Source organism: Halyomorpha halys, unplaced genomic scaffold, assembly GCF_000696795.3.
Source record: "Halyomorpha halys isolate HHAL.00 unplaced genomic scaffold, Hhal_1.1 Scaffold1680.1, whole genome shotgun sequence".
In the NCBI taxonomy this organism is placed as follows: domain Eukaryota; kingdom Metazoa; phylum Arthropoda; class Insecta; order Hemiptera; family Pentatomidae; genus Halyomorpha; species Halyomorpha halys.
In genome coordinates this window covers 10580-33505 of record NW_027112857.1, presented here as the reverse complement: position 1 = coordinate 33505, position 22926 = coordinate 10580, and the positions used below count along the sequence as shown (strand labels likewise).

Below are 22926 nucleotides of genomic sequence, written 5' to 3'. Positions count from 1 at the left end.
TATATATTGTTATTCACTAATGTGCGGTCGCCTCTCTGTTGATACGCATCTCAGATCTCTTCCCTGGTTCTTCTCTCTTCCTCAGTTCATTTCCATAAGTTCATCTTACTTCCCTGTTCTCTTCCTGGCTCCCTTTCTTCTAAGTCAGTGTCTGAGACTTCTGTGGACTCATTTCTTCTTTGTTGTACTCTTCTCCCCTTTAGAATCTGGGTGTTGACGACGCAGGAGCATTGTTTCACTATGTGCCCTTCGTTTTCACATTCAAAACATCAAGTTCAGGGACTCTGGGCCACCAAGTGTCCCACTTTGCCATATCCATGACACTTTCGGTCCTCTCACCGACTGCTGTTTCTGTGCTTTGCTTACCCTGGTCTTCTGTCCCTATTCAGCATCTTCTCCCTACCGATATCCTTATACTCTCTTTTTTTGTAAGGGCAGTGGATTAGTTCTGAATTCTGCCGGTCCTGTGACGTTTCTGTTCGAATTTTCATCCATTCAAGTGGATTTGCATGTGTTGGTGTCATTATTAGTGTCCATTCAGGAAGAGAGAAAAAACATTTTTTTTTAAAATGAATTTCAACTTTCTCACTCACTCCTGTGTTTAGGCACCATTTAAGTATCGTCGAGAGAACAGGAAAGTATAAAAAGGAAGTAAAATGACTCGTACGAGTCAGAAATAGAATGGCTTTATTCAGTCCAGTACATCTATGTCTACATCTCGAACTACTGATTTGACCTGTCAGCTGACAATCACACTCAGGCCTTAACTTTTATTTACATATATATATATATATATATATATATTATAGGTGTTGAAAGTGTTATAGGTGGTGGAAATGTTGTTTCCAGATGTTAGGTATCATTTCTTTGGATGCTGTCAGTTTGCCATCTTTTCCTTGTATTTTATCACCATATACCCTACCCTCTTTCTTTCCTGATGTCAGCGTAGAACTCGCATATATTTCCAGCCTGCCAGTTATCCCCTATAGTTTTTAATCTTCCTTTGGAGAATTCTCTTTATACTCTTCTGATTATTTTATTTGTCTCAGGGGATGTGTATTTATCCAGCATTGTTCGATCAGTTCTAGCTAGACTGAGGACTTTCCTTTTCATTCTCTGCTCCACTACCTTTTCGCATTATCTGTGCACCACTTCTTGGCTTTTTGTTTCTCCTGAATGTGTATTAGTTCCTTGCCTGTTTCCTTTAGACATGTCTATAAGACTTAATGTTCATCTGTAAGGCCTTCCGAGTCCAAAGGTTCAATTTTATTTTTCAGCTCAATATGGAATTTATCTTTTACTTCACTCCAATAATTTCTCTCGGGTCTGCAAAGACACGTGAGGACGGGCGTTATGGTGATGGAAAATTATGCCTTTGTGATTAGCCAATGCTGGATGCTTTTGCAACTTGATCGTTGCAAGGCGTTTCTGCGATATCCCGTGTCATTGAGTGAGGGTTGTCTGTGACCAATGCTTGGATTTGGTCATCATCAACAGTTGAAGGACAACTCGAGCACTTTACATCTTCCAAGTCAAAATTTCCAGTTCTGAACCAAGCAAACCACTTACGGACAGTGCTTTCTTCTAAGATTTCATCGCCATACACACTGTAAATTTTGTTAACCGTCTGTGTAGTGGATTTTCCTTTTCAGAAATAACAAATCATTAAATGACGAAAATTATTTTTTTTCTCTTCCATATTGAGCAAGCAAAATACCACTTAAAGATTAGGAATCTCGGTTAAAACTGATCTATAACAGTACCTTAACTAATCTTTTTTTTAGAATATGTAAACATCATTGACCAAGCAAACATGAATTTATAAATACAAAGAGGATTAAATTGCAATAGCTACAAACTTATTTTACAACCCAATATATATCCTTTATTATATATAAGGATACCTAAATAGTGTTAACAGACATGAATAGTACAAATGTATATATATACCCTTTATTCACTGGTTGTTATCTTGTTTTTTGTTCTTAACCCTGTGGAAGACTAGAAACTCTAGCTGAAATGTTGGCACTAATAAATACATTTTTAACTTATTTGTGTTGTACACTGAATGCACACCCAGCCATCTCCTCATTTATATTATCCACGGTCAACTATCTTCTCATCATTGACATATAATATATTATTTTGGAAGATTACTTAGTCGTCTGTATGTGATGATTGTAATTGTAGGAAGATGGTTCAGATGCCAGTCAAGAAATGCACACAAATAGTAGGAAAACTATTTATTATTAACCAGCATTTTGCCCCACTTAGTATGGCCTCATCAGGGCTGGGCTGGGTCCTAGATCAGAAGTGATATTTTATTTCATATATATTTGAAGGTTTCTTTCATCACAACAAACTCTGAAATTCTGGATTGTAAAATCTGCACATATTTTCTATTTTTTCTTCCATGCCTGAGGAAACTCAATTTTTTAAAATCAAATTGGCTTCCATAATTTTCTGTTGCTTAAATTGGAGGTTTTATTATTATTATTTTTTTTTTTTATAACTTTTGTATGTTTGCACAGGTTGAGTTAAAATATAAAAGTGGGGTCATGAAAATCGATAAAAATAATATCACAAAAATAAAGGAGCCAGAATTTCTATGGAAAATAGTAGCAAATGAATCAGATCCCTCTGAAGTTCAATCTTTAATGACTCAAGGTCAACTTCTTGAAGTTCGGAAATACCATGAATTGATATCATCCAAAATAAGGGAGGAAGTGCAAATTCTTGTGAAGAAGAAATTAGAGGAACTTGTTCCTTCACAAAAATCCAAATGTTTATTGAAGGTACTTACTATATATTTAATTTTAAGTGTTATAGAAAGTAGTAGTAAATAAGTTACATTATTTATTTCTCTAATATAACCACACTTTGAGAAGAACTTCTGTTTCTTTTTTTGTTTAAAATGGGTGTAAGAAGTATAAATAGGACCTTAAATGAATGCATAAATAAAGGGAAGGTAGGTATTTAGCTAAGACTTTTGAGAACTCCCTTTAGCATTTAGAATTTTAAAATCAGCAGTATTTCATTGAAATCTATAGGTATTATACAAATATTTTTAATTATTAACCTGAAACTGTATCAGCCATTTACTTATATGAAGGAATATATTGTAAGGGAAAGCATTGCAGTCATGCAAAATTTTGAATTCAAGTTTTTGACGGGAATTCACGTTTTGAGCTCCCATGAGTCCAAATAGCCCAGTCTTGCAAGATATTCTGTATGGGTGTGTGTGAACATTTTAGTTCAGAAACAAAAGGTTATATGAAACTGAAATGGTTTATTTAAGGCGGGTATATGCCTGAAGCGTTATGAAAACTTTTTTGATAAAATTGATTGGCCACTTAATGCAATAGATTTTTCATATTTTTTTTATTTTCTCAGAAACAGTTCTACAATTTTGATTAAACTCATTACATCAATATAAAATCAAGTACACTTTAAAATCAAATAGGCTGGCAGGGCTAAAATGCGGATTAAAAAAAAAAAATCTTTCTCTATCCTTAATTTTCTTTGTTTGAAATAATTGACCATTTCACATCTTAACTAGTAATAAAAAATGAATAAATATAAACTATGTAAGGGTTTGTCCATTAATTTAAGAAGGGGAAGAATATTTTTCCCATGTTAAAAAAAATTTAGTAAAATAGACATATTTAATGTCATTAGGAATCCAAAGATCTAAAAAAAAAACTGTTTTTCTCAGAAAAATGATAAAAGGTAATGGAAGTGATAATGAAAAATGCATAAATAAAACGTCTGTTTTAAAAGAAGTTTGTGTGGGCGCATGATCAATGGTTTCAGTCGTATAAATGATTTTGTCACCATAGTTATTTGATTGTTGGTTTTATAATTTATTTAACATACATATAAGCCTTTCAGATGATGGATATTTCCATAAAATCATTTTCAGTATCTTCAATATCAATGATTTAACATTTAATAATGCAGAATGTAAATTATATTAAACTAGTATATTTTTATATTTCTGGCATATTTTTGCAAAGAAAAATGTTAAAATTTTGTTACAAGAAATACTATCAAAAATACTTTTCCAAAAACTGTTGAAATTGGAGTTGGACACATTGTCAACTGAAAACCTCATTTGGAAAACTTGTAAATAAAAGTATTGCCACTCTGACTAATATAGAAGTATCCCTTCTTAATCCAACAAAAATTTAATTTGAACTCTGTGTAGGTGGTAAATAAAAGTTGTGTGATGTGCGTACCACTCTTGATTTTTTTTTATTATCATTTTATAATATTCACTATATTTCTATTTTAATTAAATATAAGTTCATAAATTTACTAAGATAAAAATTAATTATTAAAAACTAGTGTGAATTTATCAGGTTTTATTTTATTTTAATAAACTGACTGTGTTTGATTATTTAATGGCAGAATAATGATTTTTAAATGTGATATTTAATATAACAATATTTTCAGCTGAGACTCGTTGATCCTATTAGTGGCTGTAATGCAGTTTTGACAGTTTGGAACCCTTCTGAAGATCTTATCCAAATTTTAGTTGAGCAAAAGTGTTTTGATTTTTATACTTTAATTGCCTCTGGCATAAGGTAAGAATATTTCTGTTTTTATGTTTTATATTATTATTCGTTCTGTCTGAATTACTTTTTTTCTTTTTTTTATTATTATTATTATTTACTAGGAATAAAGTACTGCAGTTATCAAGTACCAACAGGACTATTTACAAGGAGAATAATGCACTACAACCAAGCGAAGAATTTGAAAGAAAAATTACTTCTATTTATGATATTGTAGTTAATTCTGTATCAGTACAGTTTGGTGAGATCGATGTTGTCGGAATTGTAATCTTTGTCAAAGAACCAGAAAAACCCTGGGGCGTCACGAATGTTTATATTTCTGATGATCAAAACAGCTTTTTAATGATAACTTTTTGGACTTCTCTTAAGGTAAGATTTTATGAGATGAGGTTTTATTTGATGCATAGTGTTATAAATGATCTAATTAGTGATGATTTAAATGCATCTTTCCTTAACAGGGGTATTTAATATGAAAAATATTCTGTAGTTTATTATACTTATTCTGAACATAAGTGGTGGCAATGAAAATTAAATTAATTTTTGTCTAACTCCTTTAATATGCAAGTTCAAATTGGCTACTGCAAATGTTTTTGTCTTTTTGAATACATTCAGCACTCTGAAAATTGCACGGTTCTTTGCTATATTCTTAATTTTTTTCACTCATTGGATATAAATTAATATTCTATTGATATTTTTTCTAATATTTTGATTTAGTATGAGTTTTATTCCAAACGAATGATAAACATAATACTAGAAACCCTGTCCTGTTTTTCCATGGGTTATTATTTATTTATTATTCAAATCACCTTCATCTGAAACCTAGAGGATACCCTCTCCTGCTAAAAAATAGTAAATAGTAAACAATGTACATAGTAAATAATTATGATTAGTATGGTAGTTGTTTGCAAATGTATTACTTATGTTTGGGGGGTTTCAGGGCATATAACCCACTGGTTGACAGTATTATATTTATTGGTGTGCATTTTTATTTTAATGTTTTATTGTTTTCAGACCTTTGGTTGTGATGATACTTTGAAGTCTGGATCTATTGTTGCCTGTATCAATCTTCAGTGGAGACAAGGTTCAGGTTCTTATGTTATACCTTCAACGTACGCCAATGAAATGACTTATTTTTCTACTAACCCAAACCAAGAATACCTTATTGAAGCATTTCAAACAATCAAGTCATCTGTTAGCACAAAGGTAATATTTTGACTTTGGAAGATTATTAGTTGACTGTATGTAATTGATTGTAGGAAGATGGTCCAGGTGGCAGTCAAGAAAGGTAGTAAAGTAGTTTGAAAACTAGTTTGTATTAAAGCAGTAAACATTGCAAAAAAATAACTTACCTAAGTGTGTATTTTTAAGGTGTTTACTATATAATATGTATTTCTTATTTTTTTTAAATTTACTAGTGAATAAAAGGCTGGTACAACACTTGCACCAGTGACTGTTTGGAGAAGCAGTTATTAGTTAGTTTCACTTAATATCCCCGGTAATATTAAAATATCCTACTTAAAAATCTAATGATAAAACATTACTAATGATGTTACATTTTTTTTTTTTTAAATAAAACTAAAAGAGAAGAATTATAACAATTAAATACTAATAATTTGTAATGTTTTAATTGCAATCGTTGTGTGAAATATATTTCAGACAAAAGCTGTTCAGTCACAGTTACAGACATTGTACTAACCTTTCAGTACACACTATTTCCGTGGTGGGAAAGTCCTCAACATATTTTTTAACCTTGCTTCCATCTAGTATAGCGTGAAGAAACTATTTGAAATGTTCTAATTAATGTAGCTTCCTGTGGTACAATATGTAGCAGTGTGCTTTAAAAGGTTGAAAATGGTCTTTCCTCAGCACTGTCGTTCCCTTTAACTGCTGAAATATTTTAATAAAACTATAGTTGACAGCAAACAGAAACCCTCTTTAATGATCCTTTCAGGATATTTATGCTATAGTGCCAACCAATTCATAACAAATTGGATTAATAAAAACTTGTGTAACATAAACTTTATTTTTGACCACAAAGTACTTTAACCTGCCATTGGATTGCTATATGATATATTCTACACAAAAATTTCCTTTTATGTATTACATATTCCTTGTATTGTGTTATATTCCTTGTAATGTTTACATTTTCCCTTTCATTATTATTCCTGAAAGTCTTTCTGTCTTTCTTTTTATGTTGTAAGGGTTATGTTTCTATTTAGCCTTCAGTTTACGCACAGTTACCTTTTAATAAACACTGCTCTTTGGTTGTGAGATTTTCCTTAACTATGCTAATTATTTTTCTAATTATCATAATTTTCAGTTGTTTTTTTTTTTACACCTTGTTTGGGTCTTGTGAAAAAAATTCTGGTACATTAGGTAAAATACATTATAAAGGAATTTAGTCACTTTATTGTAATTCTTGTAAACTGATCTGTTCTCAATTTACGTGCCAAGTCTGCCATTCATTACAGAGACTTGAGATTGATTTTGTTTAGATTTTTAATTATTGTTTTCAAATGAAAAATAGTTTAAACTGTTTCAACTAAATATAAAGTTGTAAATAAAATGTAATGTAATAAAAAAATGTGTTTTAGATGTTTTAATGAATAGTTACATAAAATGAATTTTTTATACAAAAGTAATACTTATATGTACATTACATTGTTACCTAATTACTAATTTTATTTTATTGTGGCTTAATACAGAGAAACACTGTAGATATAAAAAAAAATTTATGTGTGAAAGAAAAATCCATATGCTACAAATAGTGTTATGACAGACCTAGTGACTAATACAGGATTAGTGTCTGTTGTACTTAAAATAATCAAGAATGTCATACTCTTTTCTTTATTATATTTTGTATAAATTAATGATTTTAAAAAAAAGTTTCGATGGTAAGCTCATTATCCTTACCTTACACATTACATTTTCTTTATTATCTTCTTTTAGTTGTAAAATAGTGATTAATTCGTTAGTTTAAATCTTGGAACTATTTTTCAATTGAATGGTGTATTGTTCTTATTACTTTTAACTTACATTTCAGGGTCTTGAAAATTTTATCATAGAGCGAAAGAGGAGATTGTTTACAATTCTAAAAGAAAGGGAATACAATTGTAAAACTCCTGTTTCAAGAGTTGAGACACCAAAAGTTTTGAAAAGATTAGAAAATCTTAAGAAATATGGGGAAGCATCTCCGCTTCCCAAACTCCCTCTTCTGTCAAGTCCAGATATACACAGAAAATTTAGATCTCCTAAATCTGGAGGCTCCTGATACTTCTAGAGATGCTAATTTAATCAAATGACTCTTAAACCTTTTTAAGTCTGTTAATGAATGATTCTGTAAATTTGTAAATACTTTTGCTAAAGGTTAATGTTATAAAAAATGTATTTTCCTATTCATGAATGCCTATTGTTGAAATCTGTGATAATTATATAATTAATGTTTTTGTTTAAAAAAATATTTGTTTGTAAAATACACAAAGGATTTATGTTAATAGCTATTTGTTTTAAAAAGTATAGCTTGTTTTAATAAACATTTTTTTGTTATTAATATTTTATTTAAATTTCTTAATATTATTACCTTGTAGTGACTATTTTAATACTGCCTTATTAATTAAGTCAAAATTTAATCTCAAAAACTATAAATTTAAAAATCTTTGATCTAATTTTTTTTTAAATTTCACTTATCTATATGTGAAATATATTATAAAGGGAAAGTGTTACAGTTGGGCAAAATTTTGAATTTAAGTTTTTGATGGTAATACACGTTTTGAGGTCTGAAAGTCCAAATAACAATGTTAGACAAGATAGACGTGTGTAAACAGCTTAGTTCAAAAATGAAAAGTTGTATGAAACTGAAATGACATATTTAAGGCAGGTAAATGTTACAGCAACTTTTTCAATAATATTGAGTGCTACTATGTAGAATACATTTTTCTCATTTTATTGGAAGCATAATTTGATTTATCAAATACAATTAAAAGATCTTTAATATCAGCTAGGTATCGCCCTCATTGAAATAGTCTGTCAAGACGATTATTATTATTAATTATTAAAAATTCTTCCTCTGATGTACCTTTAATTTTGTTTATTTGATAAAATAAACTGTTTGATTGTTAGAAATAATAGACAATAGAAAAATACAAAATATTAACAAAAGTTTTGAATCACAAAAGGAAAAATAGGGACATCTGATTCGAACAGGAAAAGCTGAGTCCCCCTGATCATTCTCAGTACAATTACTGCTTCGTTATATTTTGTTGACCTGTTGTACTCATGGCAGGAAAAAAATTTAGTTATTGTGAACTCGAAAAACCCTAAAATACAAATTTTTAAAGACAAAACAAATTTTTTGTTCATAATTTTTGCTTTGGATTTACATTTTATTTTTCGAAAATAGCAACTTTAAAACTAATTTACTCAATGCTTGGGGACGTATGTAAGATTGTCTGATAAACCTTTAAAGTTCAAAATTATCTTTAACTTTAATACAGCTGAAATATGATCTTTATATAGCTGAAAGGTGAAGAAGAGTGTTGTGTTTGGAGATAGATGTATTAAGGGCTAAAGATTATGTGTTAATATGTTAGTGATTGGTCTGATAAATATTCTTGTATAAAATTATATCTTCATGTTGAATTAATTAAACTCAAGCAACTAGGTTAGTATGTGGAACAGAAGAATAAATACCATGTGATTAATTGCTGAAATTTAACTAGTTATTAATTTATGTGGTTCATATTGGTAGTGTTTCAAGTTAATTATTCCCACTTTTTGCCATGTTTACATTATAAATAAAATATTTTAAAATCAGTTATCATAAGTTTTTCAACATGAACCTATTACATGCATTATAAAAAAAAAAAAAAAAAAAAAAAAAAAAACATCATTTTTTCTACTTTGAAATCTCTAAATAACACTTACAGTCCTAACTTAGCAGTGAGTTCTTCACTTTTCAGTCAAGTAAAGATAAATCAGAATCAATCGGGATTGCTATCTCCTGAAAATTAATATAAATTTTAATATCAGAGGCAACCCAAAAGCTAACATAGAAACTACTATTGTCATCTGGCAAACTCCTTATAAAATATTTGTTCTATTCCTTGTATATACTTTAATTTCACACATGTAATAACTATTACTACAGGATTCTCCTCCTTAGGAGGCATATGTATATTAGTAATGGTAGGGGATCAGTGCATTTTTGGAAATTAATGTCTTTTATTTCATTCTACCGTATCTGGATCTCTCCTTATGATATCGTAAGGACTTGGCGGTTACCAGTCAAGACTTACATTTCCCTTTGTACCTGCAGAATATCGTTTACTTCCTGCAAGGACCTGCTGCTAGTTTCCAGTCAGGACTCGTATTCCCCTTCGCAGTGCAGACTAGAACTCTTCAGAGCGAAGTTTCCATTCTTCGAGGAGTTACGGCAAGCACTCCCAAGATTCATCCATTACAATCATCTCCTATCCAGTTACATAACCTGTATGATCACGTATCGTCCAGGCCTTCTGGCGTAGAGCACCTCACAGTTTAAATTGGATTCAGACAATCTAACACAACCACCTCAAAAGTATCTTAGGTATTGAATCTGATATCTGATCAGGTTAAATTACTTTTTACAAGAATTGAATTAGAACCACTGCTTATTGTATTGTGTTAATTCGTTTTCGATTCCTAGCAATCAATGCTCTGCAAACTTCAAGGATATACATACGCATACATTAATCATTTGTGCAAGTTGGCTCCATATATTGTATAACTCTCCAGTTTTGAGTACCAATAAGAACTCACAAGTCGGTAGCATCTTAGTCCTGCCATCTCAGATTCAGCCAACGCACGAATCTCATTCCTAGCGTCTTCTTGGAGATCTTGACGTCTTCTATCCAGATTTTAACTAAATCAATCTCATCATATTCAAATACCAAATCAAATATTTGTTTTTGTTATTATGTCACTATTCAAGCAAAGCAGTGAAATATACTAAATGTATGGGCGATCCTCCCATTTCGTACGAAGTTAAGTCCCTTAAGCATTGTGGGATTCGTGTGTGTTTCGAGTCAGATTTTCATAAGTAAAAATATAAATACACTTCTCTTGGTTTCCAGTCATTTTAAATAGAAATATCCATCCATTTTCATAACGAAATTTAAATTTCAAAAGTTAGTTCTTCACCTGTCATTCGACAAGAATTTCCTACTAAGAGTTTAAATAATACTGATATAAGTAATTGTAGCATTATTACTTTGTAGCATATGAATCCTCAAGTAACGCTTTTGATGGTAGACAGCTTCTCAACTTGTCTATCAAAGAATAAGTAGTCTTTTACACGTCTGTCCCTAGGTTGTCCTGTCAGCCATTTATATATTTTTTTGGAAAAGAATTACCGCTCTGGATTGCACAACTATCATGCCTGGTTTTATTGCTTAGGTTATCATAAAACTCTAGGTAACTTTTCCAAAGTAATCTACCAAGTGCTCAGTTAATTTCTGAATTCTGGTTGCCGAAGTCAGTTCTCGTACACCAAACGTGTTAATTCCTCACTAGCCTGAATCTTATTAAAGGTAACAAGAACTAAATGATTCAGTTACGTTAATTAATGTGTTTTCTAATGAGATTCATTATTATTTTTCCTTAAAAAGAAGCAAGTGGAGTGTTGCACCTTAGTAAAACAAGCAAAATGGCAATCCCTTACTTCATGTGTGATAAGGGACTAGCTTATCGAATGGTGGACTAACTTTCAACGTATTTTTTCCAGAAAAAATAAATTTGTAAGTATTTAAATGTTGGTTTTGAATTATTTGTTTGTTTATTTAAATTTTCCCAAGGAAAATGAGGCGATCCAAGAAAAAGGTCATAGCTTGTAGGCAACACATTGACGACTTTGATATGTCAGTTTTGCAGGTAAAATCCTGGAATGCTCTGCTGTACGTCACTCCACCAGTAGATATTACTGGGATGGCAAATATGAATTCTAAAGCGATACTCTACTTTAGAGAAAAAAATGGAAAACTAATGCACAACTTAACAGGTTTAATTGTTTTAACTGATTAATATCTTGCAACAAGTTCACGATTGGACTCTTGAAATTAAACTTCTGTCAACAATTGCCAAGAAAGATCTGAAGAACTTCATCCAATCCAAAATATTGAAACTGAAATCATTAAAATGTATACCAATCATCCACATTCTCCCATCCAACTTGTCAAATGAAGGTAAATTTGCAGGACGGTCACACCGGCAAACTCTCATAAAAGGAGAAGCTTCAGCATTTTTTCAACGTTTTCTTCCACAATCTGGCTCTTATGCAGATGCGAAATTCGAGGAATTCGTAGACAAAAAAATAAGAACCCAAAAAGAATTCCGTTACATGTAATTAAATTATGACATGTTACATGTTCCTATTAAGTGTTTTTATGGCTGTTGTAATTCAAATAGTTAATTACCCATAAGTTCCTTTGTTCGTTGTTGTTGTTCATTGAGGCTTTAGGGCCCAGTTCATAATACATTATGCACCAAAGTCTAGAAAAATGTTTTGTTTTTTTGGTAGCTATCTTGATTTTTTAAAAATAAATTTACAAAATGTTGATAATTTGTTATTTTGAAAAAATATATATATTTTTTTTTTTGTTTTCCAGAAGTATTAAACGTAAAGGGCTCAAGTTTTTACAACTTCAAAGAAGGGTTTAATAGTTTTTATTGTACATCAGATTGAGAATATGTGAGAATATATGAATCCATCTTAAGGAAGTGCTGCTTTCCCAAGGTATGCCATATTTAGAAGGTATGTGGATCTTCCCAGAATATTTACTCTCGCGATTTCGCAAGGTGCACTGTGGTTTTCCAGCCAAGTTTAACGGCCTTGGGAAGTATATATTTGTGGTCGGCACAGGCTAGTAGGCACTACCGACTGAACTGCTGATGAAAAGCGGACTCTGATCCTACATGATCGGAGAGAACGATTTCTCCCACCTATTCACAGACCAAAGCTACTCGTATCACAAATAATTTGTGTATTGGTGGCAACGTTCAGTAGATCCAAGCCTTTTTCAATATAGGGCGAAGAAAATCTGCTCCTGGAAGGCTACCGGGCAGAGGAAGAGAAGGAGGAGAACAACATGTATGAGTGAAGACTAAACATTGCAAAACTGATTTATTAGTAGCAGTTCGAGGTTATGCATACATTTGTAAAGCACAGCTTATGCAAACGTCTGAATGACCCATACAGAAGGATACGGTGAGAATAAATAAATAAAATATATTCCAGTAGATAGATTTAAAGATATTGAGCACTTTCACCATTTTTTCTTATTTTTTTTAATGATATTTCAAAAACATCTTTTTGTTTAATGGTTCCATCCAAAAACTGTCTCCATCTCTTGTACTGCTACATTTGATTTAGATATAAAAAATCATTTATTTAAATCAGGCTATTTTTGGTTTTTTAAAATTTCTCGTTTTTCTATCATCGCTTTAAGGCTTTGATCAAAAGTTTTCAACCATGTCCTTATTTTAAGGAGTTCTTTGTTTAGAGAAAAATAAATTTCATAATTGTTAGCAATGATATACTGACTACACAAAGATATAAATATAAATAAAAACATAATGATTACCACGAATAATAAAAATTGCCATATATAATTTATCAATTATATATAACAATTTTTATAAGATAACATCCAATCATCAACGCTGTGAACAACAGACTTCATTCTGCTAAAAGAGAATAACATTGAATTGTTTAAAAGTTAGGCATTGATAATTGTTTAAGATTTTACAATTTATTCAGACCCATGAATTATGTTTATTTATTATTTTATTTCATTAACTAAAATAAGAAGTAATCATTGATTAATGAAAAAAACATCTTACATTCTCCATGTAAGTTTTCAGCTCTTCATAAAGTTGAGCATCATTCATGAAGTAAGCGTGTGGCTTGGGTATTCCATCTACCAATTGGCCCCGGTATGCATATTCACCTAGGTCTCGACAGACTCTGTTATTACTTTCATCAAAATGGCAAACATCATCATTGTTACCGCGGTACCCCTAAAAAATTTGCATATCAATGATTTAGCAAAGGAAATTATTGACACGATATTTCTTTCGTAAGTTATTTAAAAATAATCAACCTATGAATTTATGAACTTGTCAAGGTGGTTGTGAAAGATTAGATGGTTCTGACTCAAATTGAATGTGTAAGGTACTATATAACAGAAGGCCACGACAATGCGTGTTCATGCAGGTTAGGTAGTTTCTGAACACGCTAGGAGATGAATGTCTATAAGTCTTACGGGATCCAGCCCTTAAGTTGTAGGAGGATGGTAACTTCGCTTTGCAGGGTACGAGCCACTATCAAAATTTTCAAGGGAGCCATTTTAAAGTTCTAGAGATTTGTCGGTTAGAAGATCCTAATCAGAGTTTCTCTTTCGCACTCTTTCTGAGCAGTTCTTAGAACAGGAGCCTGTTGGTCGCTTTTTTGCGGTTTCATGCACCTCCTAAGTGAGAGTTGAATGTCTTTATGGGGTTTAAGTTGATGTAACAGACGTTTCTTTTGTACATTTTCAATTTTTTTCCTATTCTCACTTATACAGCTTTTTTTTGAGGGGGTGGTCATCGTATTATATAAAAGTATTTTAGCCCACATTGATTATTAGTGAAAAAATAACAAGAGTAAATTCCTACACCTACCTTTCCTTGGTAAGCAAGGATTACTCGGTACATTAGGGCGTCATTCCATAAAATGAGGAAGAGGAAATATTTTATGACAAGTTGGAAACATTTATACAAAACTCTGAGCGATAATGTAATTATTGAAAAACGGGTTAACGGATAGTACTGCAGAATGATTAAATTTATTTCAAATGTACACAAAACTAACTAATAAAATCAGCCTTTCTCGGTTTATTCCTTCCTAATTCTGTGCCCTCCATGCGACCGATAGTTTCATAAAAGTATTGACTCATGTTGAAACAAATATGTTGCTTATTTCAGCTTCTACATAAATAATTAACCTTATAGGTTTCTATATTTTATACTCCACTACTCAAAGCAGTGATACCCTACTCTCCTTCAAAGGGACTGTGAAGCCAAAAAGAGGGGAAGTGATCATGCCCTGAGAGCTCAGGTTTACGTAGAGGTTAATAGGAAATACCTGATATTGTAATTTAAGATGAAACAAAAGACATCCGATGATTGCCTGATACTCCTCTGCCACCCACCTGGAGTCCATGAAGCCCACATTTTGGCTTCACTTTTCCAGCAGTTTGCCCTCTCTAATACACTCCTCCCCCCAGATTAAAGCCAATTAAATATTTTTTAACATTCTCTTAGGTATCCCTACTTATACGACATTTATCCTACAGTCCTATGTGTTTTTACTTTCGCTATTTAGAAATGGAGTATATTATAAGGGAAAGTATTGCAATCGAACAAAATTTTTACTGCTCTAAAAATGTTTCTGATGAAAATACCTTTTAAGGTCCCATGAGTCCTAATAACCAAGTCTCATAAGATAGTTTTTGTGAGTGTGTGTAAACACCTTAGCTGAAAACAAAAGTTTGTATGAAACTGAAATGACATATTTAAGGCTAGAAAATCCTTAGGATGTTACAGCAAATTTTTCAACCAACAGAAAGTGCCACTTTATAGTTTCCACATTTTTTTTTTTCGATTCTCTTTAAATTGGCTCTAACGATTTTGATTAAACTCAAAAAACCTCTATCTTCATTTAGATAGTCTAACAGGGGTTAAATGATCATTTTTTAAAAAAATCTTTCCCTAAAGTACCTATAATTTTGTTTATTTAAAATAAATAAACAGTTTTCATTGGTAGCAATAATAAAATATAGATGATAAATACAAAATATTAAATAATTTAAGAATAACTAAAGGAGAAAAAAGAAAAAAAATGGGGCATTCCATTCATGAACATTCCCGATTGCATAAAATATTCGTTAAAGGTTAGTATTATTTGCAGGTATGAAATTTATTTTTGTTACTCCCAACTCAATAAACTCTAAAATGTGAGTTTTATAGTAATATAAAAATAAAAACTATTTCTTCATAATCTTCGCCTTTCTTAGTATTAATTTATTTTATTTTTTTCGAAAATCACGAAACCAGCAATATTACAATCTACACAATGCTTTGGGTCATGTGCAGGATGCTAAATGACACCGCAGCAAATTTTTAAATAAATTAAATGGTTTTGAATAATCATAAAAATTTAAACTCACTTTTTCGTAATGAGTCCAAAGTAATCCTGATTGTAATAATGAAAGGAAAATAATTAATTTAATAAAATTAAGTTTATGCTGTTCCATATGTAAGTATAAAGAAAATAATCTATAATTCCCTAATCATATGTTCTGTTGAATATAAACAGGCATAAAATAAAAAATTACAGAAAGAGTACTCATATTTCTGAAAAATGATTATAGTAGTCATCAATGATTTAAGACGGATATATTGGTAACATCATAACATGTTTTTAAACTTCGATGTATATTTTAAATCCATGAGACAGAAATACAAAAAAAAAATATTTTCAGCAATTATAACATTTGTCTTAATAGTGAATTCTGGTTTAGTAAAAGATATACATATTCCTGATATTTTTACAATGAAAAGAGAGTTTATTTAAACATTACCCTTTTAGTCCTCTAACAAATTATATTTGTACAAATATATTACAATTCAATTACTTGGATAAATATAATTACATGCATGCAGGCGTTTCTTGAAGGGGGTTACATGGCGCAAGATACTCCATCAAAATTTCTGAGAGGGCCAAATTTGACAAGCTGATGAATTTTTAGGGGAGGGGTCATATTTTTGTGGGGTTCGAATTTAGAGGAACTTTCAAACTACATAAGCAGATTGCAAAATACATGAACCTGAAGAAATATTGTATCCGGAAGCCACGTAGGAATGGAACTTCGTCTTAGCTGGCTGGCAGAGCACGCTGTGAATATAGATTTTTTACTTTCGGGAAATTGAGAAGTTATATGTATATATATGATAGGTACTTTGTTTTTGTCCTCCAGTAAACGCGATAAATACATTAAACTCTACGTAATGTCTTAAAATGCTTCAATACAAATATCTATACTATATGTCCTGCATTCGTTGCTGGTCTCTGGAGGTATGAGTTCCATAATGAGATATTTTCGCGATCTTAGATATTTCACTTCCTGTTGATGAAATCTGCTAACGCTCTGATAAATTCGAAAGGTTAGTATCTTAATATCTATAAAGGTGTAATCGAGCAATAATATATTATTACAATTGGTTGCAAGATCTTTGGATGAAGCATTCTTTATTTTTCATTTATTGTTATAATAATAGCGGCCTTGTACTTCCAGGCTTTCAAGGAAAAAATTGGGGTAAGACAATATTATATTTTTGACTGATACGCGGCTCTTTTTTCACTCTAAGTTGCTTGATTATTTTTGTTATTTACTTCATTGCAATTTCCTCCAAAATTATTACCCACAACTTTATTACAACACAAATATAGATAAATTCTCAAAATGCGTTTTCACTCGCTTTTTGAGTATTTTTGCAATAGCCGCTGTGAATTACAATATTACCACTGGTCAGCAACTAGCCGATGTAAATAAGCTTAAATGGAATGAAAGTGAAGTATGGAAGTTGGTCCCTCTATTTTTCAGTTCGTTGCTTCCTTTTTCTAACAACAGGCATTAGCAATTTATAAAAACATATGTTTAATTTTTTCTGCCTGAACGTTTTTTAACTAGATTATAATGTTTTAACAAAAGAAATTAATGCGGTGTTACATTATACACATTTACTTTCTGGAAACGGAATTTTATAGTAAAATGCTCATTGGAACTAATCAGTAATTATTAAATACACCACCATTGACTTGGTATGGTAATTTGAAGTTAGGCAATTAAGAGTATAAATATTTTATTATAATGTAAAAATTCATAAAGTTAAATCTAAATTGACTTCTTGTTATGAAAGTAAGCCAATGCTGTCGAAAAAATGAAATATGTGTACGCTTAGTCAAGCGGAAAAAGAGAGTATGCATTACTTTACCCCACAATTGCAATTGTAAGTACTGCCCCATAGGAAGACCGAGAGGAATCCTCAAAAAAAGAAAATCTGTGACATTCAAGAAGTGTCATCCTGAAGTATACCAACGAACAAAGAGTATGACACCAACACTGAGAAAAAGAGGTAATACAGATAACATTTCTGTTAAAAATCGTTTTTTAAATATATTAAAAGGTATTAAAACGAGATTAAAACCATATGCCCCACAGGAAGTGTCCATCATTGTCGGGAACCTGTGGTACAGAATGATCTCAGAAGAAAAAGGAGGAACAAAAAAAACTGTCCAAAATGTCGGAAGTAAAAGGGGCCTCAAAAGCAAAAGGAGAAGAAGGAGAAATTAAATAATTTCATGTTTCTTTGTAAAAAAGAAATTAAACAACTATCATTGTAAAAGTTACTGATTTGACAAAATATTGTAATCACTTTCTAACAATGTCATCATTTATAGTATATTTCTGAATGTATAGTGTTTCACAAAAATAAGAAAGACATTTATTTATTTTATTTTTTATAAAGAAGTTATTTATATTCTTAATACACCAGGGTATCAGGGGCCCAACCATACACGGAATTTATTATATTCAATTAGTTAACTCAGATGAAAAAAAAAAATACAAAAGTTATAGTTTCTACAGTCAAGTCCTTTACAATGATTTTTCTTATTATTAATAAAAAAAAATTATCATTGAAGATGAAATAATTGAAACTAAACTTACCTTCAAGTAAGATGGCGGATATCATAATAAAGGTCTTCAAATTTTAGTGCATTATGCTTGCCAATTGCACAAAATGACGACGTTCATAAGTGTTTAAAATTCGATTTCTATTAATACCGTATCCATATCTCAGAGTATGGACGTATGTTGACGGTGATTTGATAAGATGCTAAGTTGTATATCGTCGCTTAAGCTGAAACACCTCCTAATTCCGAAACATATCTTTCTTGATACTAAAGAAAAAAAAACTCATTACATCATTCAATGCTGTTAGAAATCAAGAAGTAGAGGGAAAAACATAACCCAACAAAGCAATCATATGAATTGAAACAATTATATCTATCCTTTATCAAAAGTTGTAGAAAGGTTATCCAACGAGATAAAATACTCTCTGACCTGATAAATTTATTTCATCTTCTTAACTGAAAAGAAATCGAATTAATAAGATGAAATTCATCTTTTCAGTAATAAAAGTATTAAAATTCAAGTTACAAATCAATTTTATTCTAAAAAAAGAAGAAAATTCGTAATAATCTATTATGACGTATGTATTAGTAAACAACAAATAATTTCTAGGAACCTATGAATTTCAGCTTTAAAATCTTGATACAGTTTAACTACGCAGTCTTTGAATCTGGTTGTCTGGTTGTTAAATCCTCCATCTCTAAATTTTAGAGACAAGAAAACAATTTCCTATTCCTGGAGATCTCTGGATCATTTTCCCTTTTCTAATTAAATTGGCCTACAAGTTGTGAACATACCCATTTGTATAGATCCATTTTCGATCTTTGTAAATATCTAGTTCTTTTACTTAAACAAGAAACTTTTATGATGTTGAGATTTGGAACTGCTTCCTCGCGAAGGTTTAGATGAATCATTAAAGGGGCCAATTGTGAAGCATCTTCAGACAAATTCTTCAGTTGACGCGAACTGACTTCTGCTTCACAATTATATAAGATCATATTTCTTCTTCATTGTGAAACATCCTTTCCTCTTTCATATATACTCACACTCATCTACATTCAGGGGTTCCACCGAAAAAACCTTCTTTTTATTGTTGTTAGATAAATAATTTCGCGAATAATTTCACCGTGCTCTTGAAATAGTCTTATGTAACAGACCTATAAGACCAATTGTTAACGCCATAATATAATTACCTTGTAAATAATAGTATTTGAGTTTTATTAGTATTTAAGTTTTTACTTAAGTTTAGTTACATCTATTTTTATTTGTATTATTTAATTTAGGTTTAGTTATATGAAATGAAAAAAAAAATGTAATTATATTTATGTGTTATAATGAGTAATAGAGACAGTTGTTAGGGGCTGATAATGGTTGCTAAGGCGTCACCCCGCAACGGACCGACCATCTTAGGTTTTTTATGGCAGTTCCGGTTAATTAGTGGCCCTGGTAGCGTCTTTAGGCAGCCCTATCTGCATTTGGTGGATGTTATTTTATTAGACATTTTTTGAATGTTTTAGTCGTCATTACAGTTCGAAACCAGACCTTTTCTGTGTTTCGACTTTAATATGTGTTCCGGCTAATTAGTGGCGGTAGTAGCGTCTAAGCATCCCTGTCTGCCCTTATAATTTAATATTTTGGACATTTTAAGTAAGTTAACCATCATTACAGTTCGGAACCAGACCACTTCTGTGTTTCGACTTTAATATGCAGTTCCGGCTAATTAGAGGTCATGGTAGCGTCTCAGCAGCCCTGTCTGCGTTTATAGTTTAATAGTTTAGACATTTTTTGAGTGTTTTAGTCGTCATAATAGTTCAGAACCAGTCCACTTCTGTGTTTCGATTTTAATATGAGTTCCGGATAATTAGTGGACAGGAACATGTGTAACCAGCCCTGTTTGCGTTAATTTTGTCGGCTCGCCCAATACATGAATACGACTGTTGGATATTTGGACCATGAATGAGCCACTCCACCAACTCTGGACCATTACAGCGGTTTATTTAGCTACCAGAACTGCAACCTAAACGTATCGGCAGCACTCTTCCTCTGACCTATCGGAGTGGAGCAACCCTACGTCGACTAGTATTTATTTTATATATTTATTTGTAAATTAGTTTAGTTTCTTTTCGTTTTTATAGTTTATCTAACTATTTTATTTTTATTTGAAAGGCCTTTATTTATTTTTACTTGTATTCATTATTAGTCATATTTTGTTTATTTTAGTTTTAGTTTTTAAAATGTTTAAATTGAACCAAATAAATATTTAATCCGAGCCAGTTTGTTTTTTGTTAATTTTAAGGCCTTCTAACAAAAAGACATAGTCGATTTGAGGTGGCTTTAACACCAACCAACCTTTATTGTTTTAGCTTTAGACAAGGTTGAAACGTCATATTGAATGACTAGGGCCGATTTATCAATATTTAATTCAGAAAAGTATTTATTCAACTGAAATATGTTTTTTTTTTAACTGGAGGTAAAATCCTGAGCACGGTTCACTTCTTCAACTAAAGAACTCTACCTCTTCTACGATTGTTACGAGTAAATTTATGATTTTGGAATCAAGTGTATCAATCTTTAAAAAAATATCTTTAAACGACTCTACGTACCATTGGATTGTGAGGATGTGCTGAACACGCTTCATTAAATCATCTTAAATTCTTAAATAAAAACCCTTAATATTATAATTAGTTTCCCCCGTTGCTACTATGTTAGAAATCAACATAGCTAAAAGGCCTTACTCGTTATAGTACATGTTTAATTTAGGTATTCCCCGGAGTCAAAATTGGGGGATATTACCCAAATTAATTGTTATACTGATAAGCTGGTTCAAATTAATAATGGTAATAATGGAGTGGACTGTATTTAAATAAGTTGATATCATATGCTTTAAAATAAAATACCTCTATTCTGAATGCTTTGAACAAAACATTTACAATGTGTTAGTTGGTTAGTTTTATTACATTAATTGATGGATATTACATTTTACTTGTTGGATTATGTGGAGCTTGAAGTTGGTTCTAATTTGCAAGTGAATATGGAAGTGGGGTTCTCTCTGCTCATCCTCCTGCCGCCGTCGCCTCTTTCGCCTGAATCGAAGGATTTACTCTCTCATTATTATGAGCAGAGACCTTATTGAAGAGTTCTGAACTCTTCTTCTCTGGTACTGGTACTGGCCACGACGGCTTCTTATCTGGTACTGGTACTGGCCACGACGGCTTCTTATCTGGTACTGACCCCTTTGTTTTCGGGACCAAGATGGCTGCCCAAGCTTGTTACTGCATCTCCTTGCCACTAGATGGCATCATGAACTTCCTTTCAGAAGTGAGGGGGGGGCCTTACTTAAACAGTACAAGAGCCCGTAGGAAAAAAAGGGTAGTTATTTCACCCTAATTTTTGACTTAATTAATTTAAACTACATATAGTAAAAACTGATGAGTCTGCTCACCAAGTTCAGGGGATTTGGAAATGGTGGCTGTACCAAAACGTAACAAAAAGTCCATTTTTCGAGTTGTTTCATGCCTCTTGGTTTTTGTTTCATATAAAACTAGGGTTAATACTGGCACAAAAGAAACCAATCTGCCAAGTTTATGCTGTGCCGGGCTTTGTGATGACATATTCCGAAATTCAATTTTAGAAACTCAAAAATCGAGTTATTTCGTACTTCTGTAATTGCTGCTATATGAAGTGTTGGTTTATACATATAAAAGGTTTAGTAATGACACAAATCTCTCTGCCAAGCTTGTTCTGTGCCGCACGTTATGCAGACGCAATCCAAAATTATACATTGAAAACCCGATATTCGAATTATGTTTGGTTAGTTATTTCTATCTTATTTTTTTAGTTATTACATTTTTACCTATCTGAAATAAGGTACAAAAAAACTTCTGATTATGACAGCTATATCTCAAAAACTATCGGATATTCAAATCTCTGTTATGAATAAAATTAAAGATAATTGTTAAGGCCGGCAGAGGTCCAAAAGGAACCTTTTGCTGGGGAAGCTACCCAAACGGGAATTGAAGAAATGAACTTTCGAATTTTGTTATTGTTGCATTTAAATAATAAAATGAAAGCATTTGAAAACAAAACATACAAACAAATAAACTGAAAAAAAACTTAACCAAACTATTACAATAATTAAAATTAAGGTTTAACAAAGAAAAAAAGTCTTAATATCACCGTAGGTGATGGGTGGGGTCCCTGCTGTGGGTAGGTTATTTATGTCCTCGTGGAGGTAGGTTGGAATGTATGTAGGTCGAACTGCTGTATATAACATAATGATTGAGACCTGAAGGTACTGTTTGATCTTTTTGGTATAAAAAACAAAACAAAAAGTACATTTATTTTAACATAATTATAGTCATATGTTACATGATCGATTTTTTTAAAAACATATGTTGGTCACTAAATTTCGCCCGCCTCAGATATGTTTAAAATCCCATATTGGCATTGATATGTTAAGGACACTAGTTTGGTAATTTGTCGCTGACATTCTCCAGTTTTGTTTTTTATAGTTGCAACTCTCATGATGCCATGTAGCCCAGGATGTGTGGCAATGATTCTTTCAAGAGGCCCAGTCTTGAAAAATG

The 22926-nt window shown here is 31.5% G+C and overlaps 2 protein-coding genes across 4 annotated transcripts in view; one reads left to right on the top strand and one right to left on the bottom strand.

The window, feature by feature from the left end:
• The window catches only part of LOC106690362 (breast cancer type 2 susceptibility protein), a gene marked incomplete in the record, with an annotated part of 19486 nt that extends 11360 nt beyond the window's left edge, over positions 1-8126 (top strand). Inside the window, 5 exon segments of the mRNA XM_067050579.1 lie at positions 2532-2795; positions 4456-4586; positions 4679-4943; positions 5586-5777; positions 7618-8126. Coding sequence (XP_066906680.1) covers positions 2532-2795; positions 4456-4586; positions 4679-4943; positions 5586-5777; positions 7618-7845 — 1080 coding nt within the window.
• On the bottom strand, positions 6136-18706 carry LOC106690363 (uncharacterized). 3 transcript variants are annotated; one of them, XR_001344587.2, is made up of 4 exons: positions 18377-18706; positions 13449-13625; positions 9498-9573; positions 6136-6461 (listed from the first exon to the last, which is right to left on the bottom strand). XR_001344587.2 is itself a non-coding variant. In XM_014435777.2 (4 exons), the coding sequence occupies exons 1-3, from the start codon at positions 15899-15901 to the stop codon at positions 9529-9531; spliced, it is 309 nt and encodes a 102-aa protein (XP_014291263.1). In that variant the 5' UTR covers positions 15902-15955; the 3' UTR covers positions 6141-6461; positions 9498-9528. The 3 variants fall into 3 exon arrangements, 2 of the variants coding, with proteins under 2 accessions (XP_014291263.1, XP_014291264.1); XM_014435777.2 differs by lacking the exon at positions 18377-18706 and adding an exon at positions 15815-15955 and having other exon boundaries at positions 6141-6461; XM_014435778.3 differs by lacking the exons at positions 6136-6461; positions 18377-18706 and adding exons at positions 7534-7665; positions 15815-15955.
• Positions 18707-22926: the final 4220 nt, after the last annotated feature.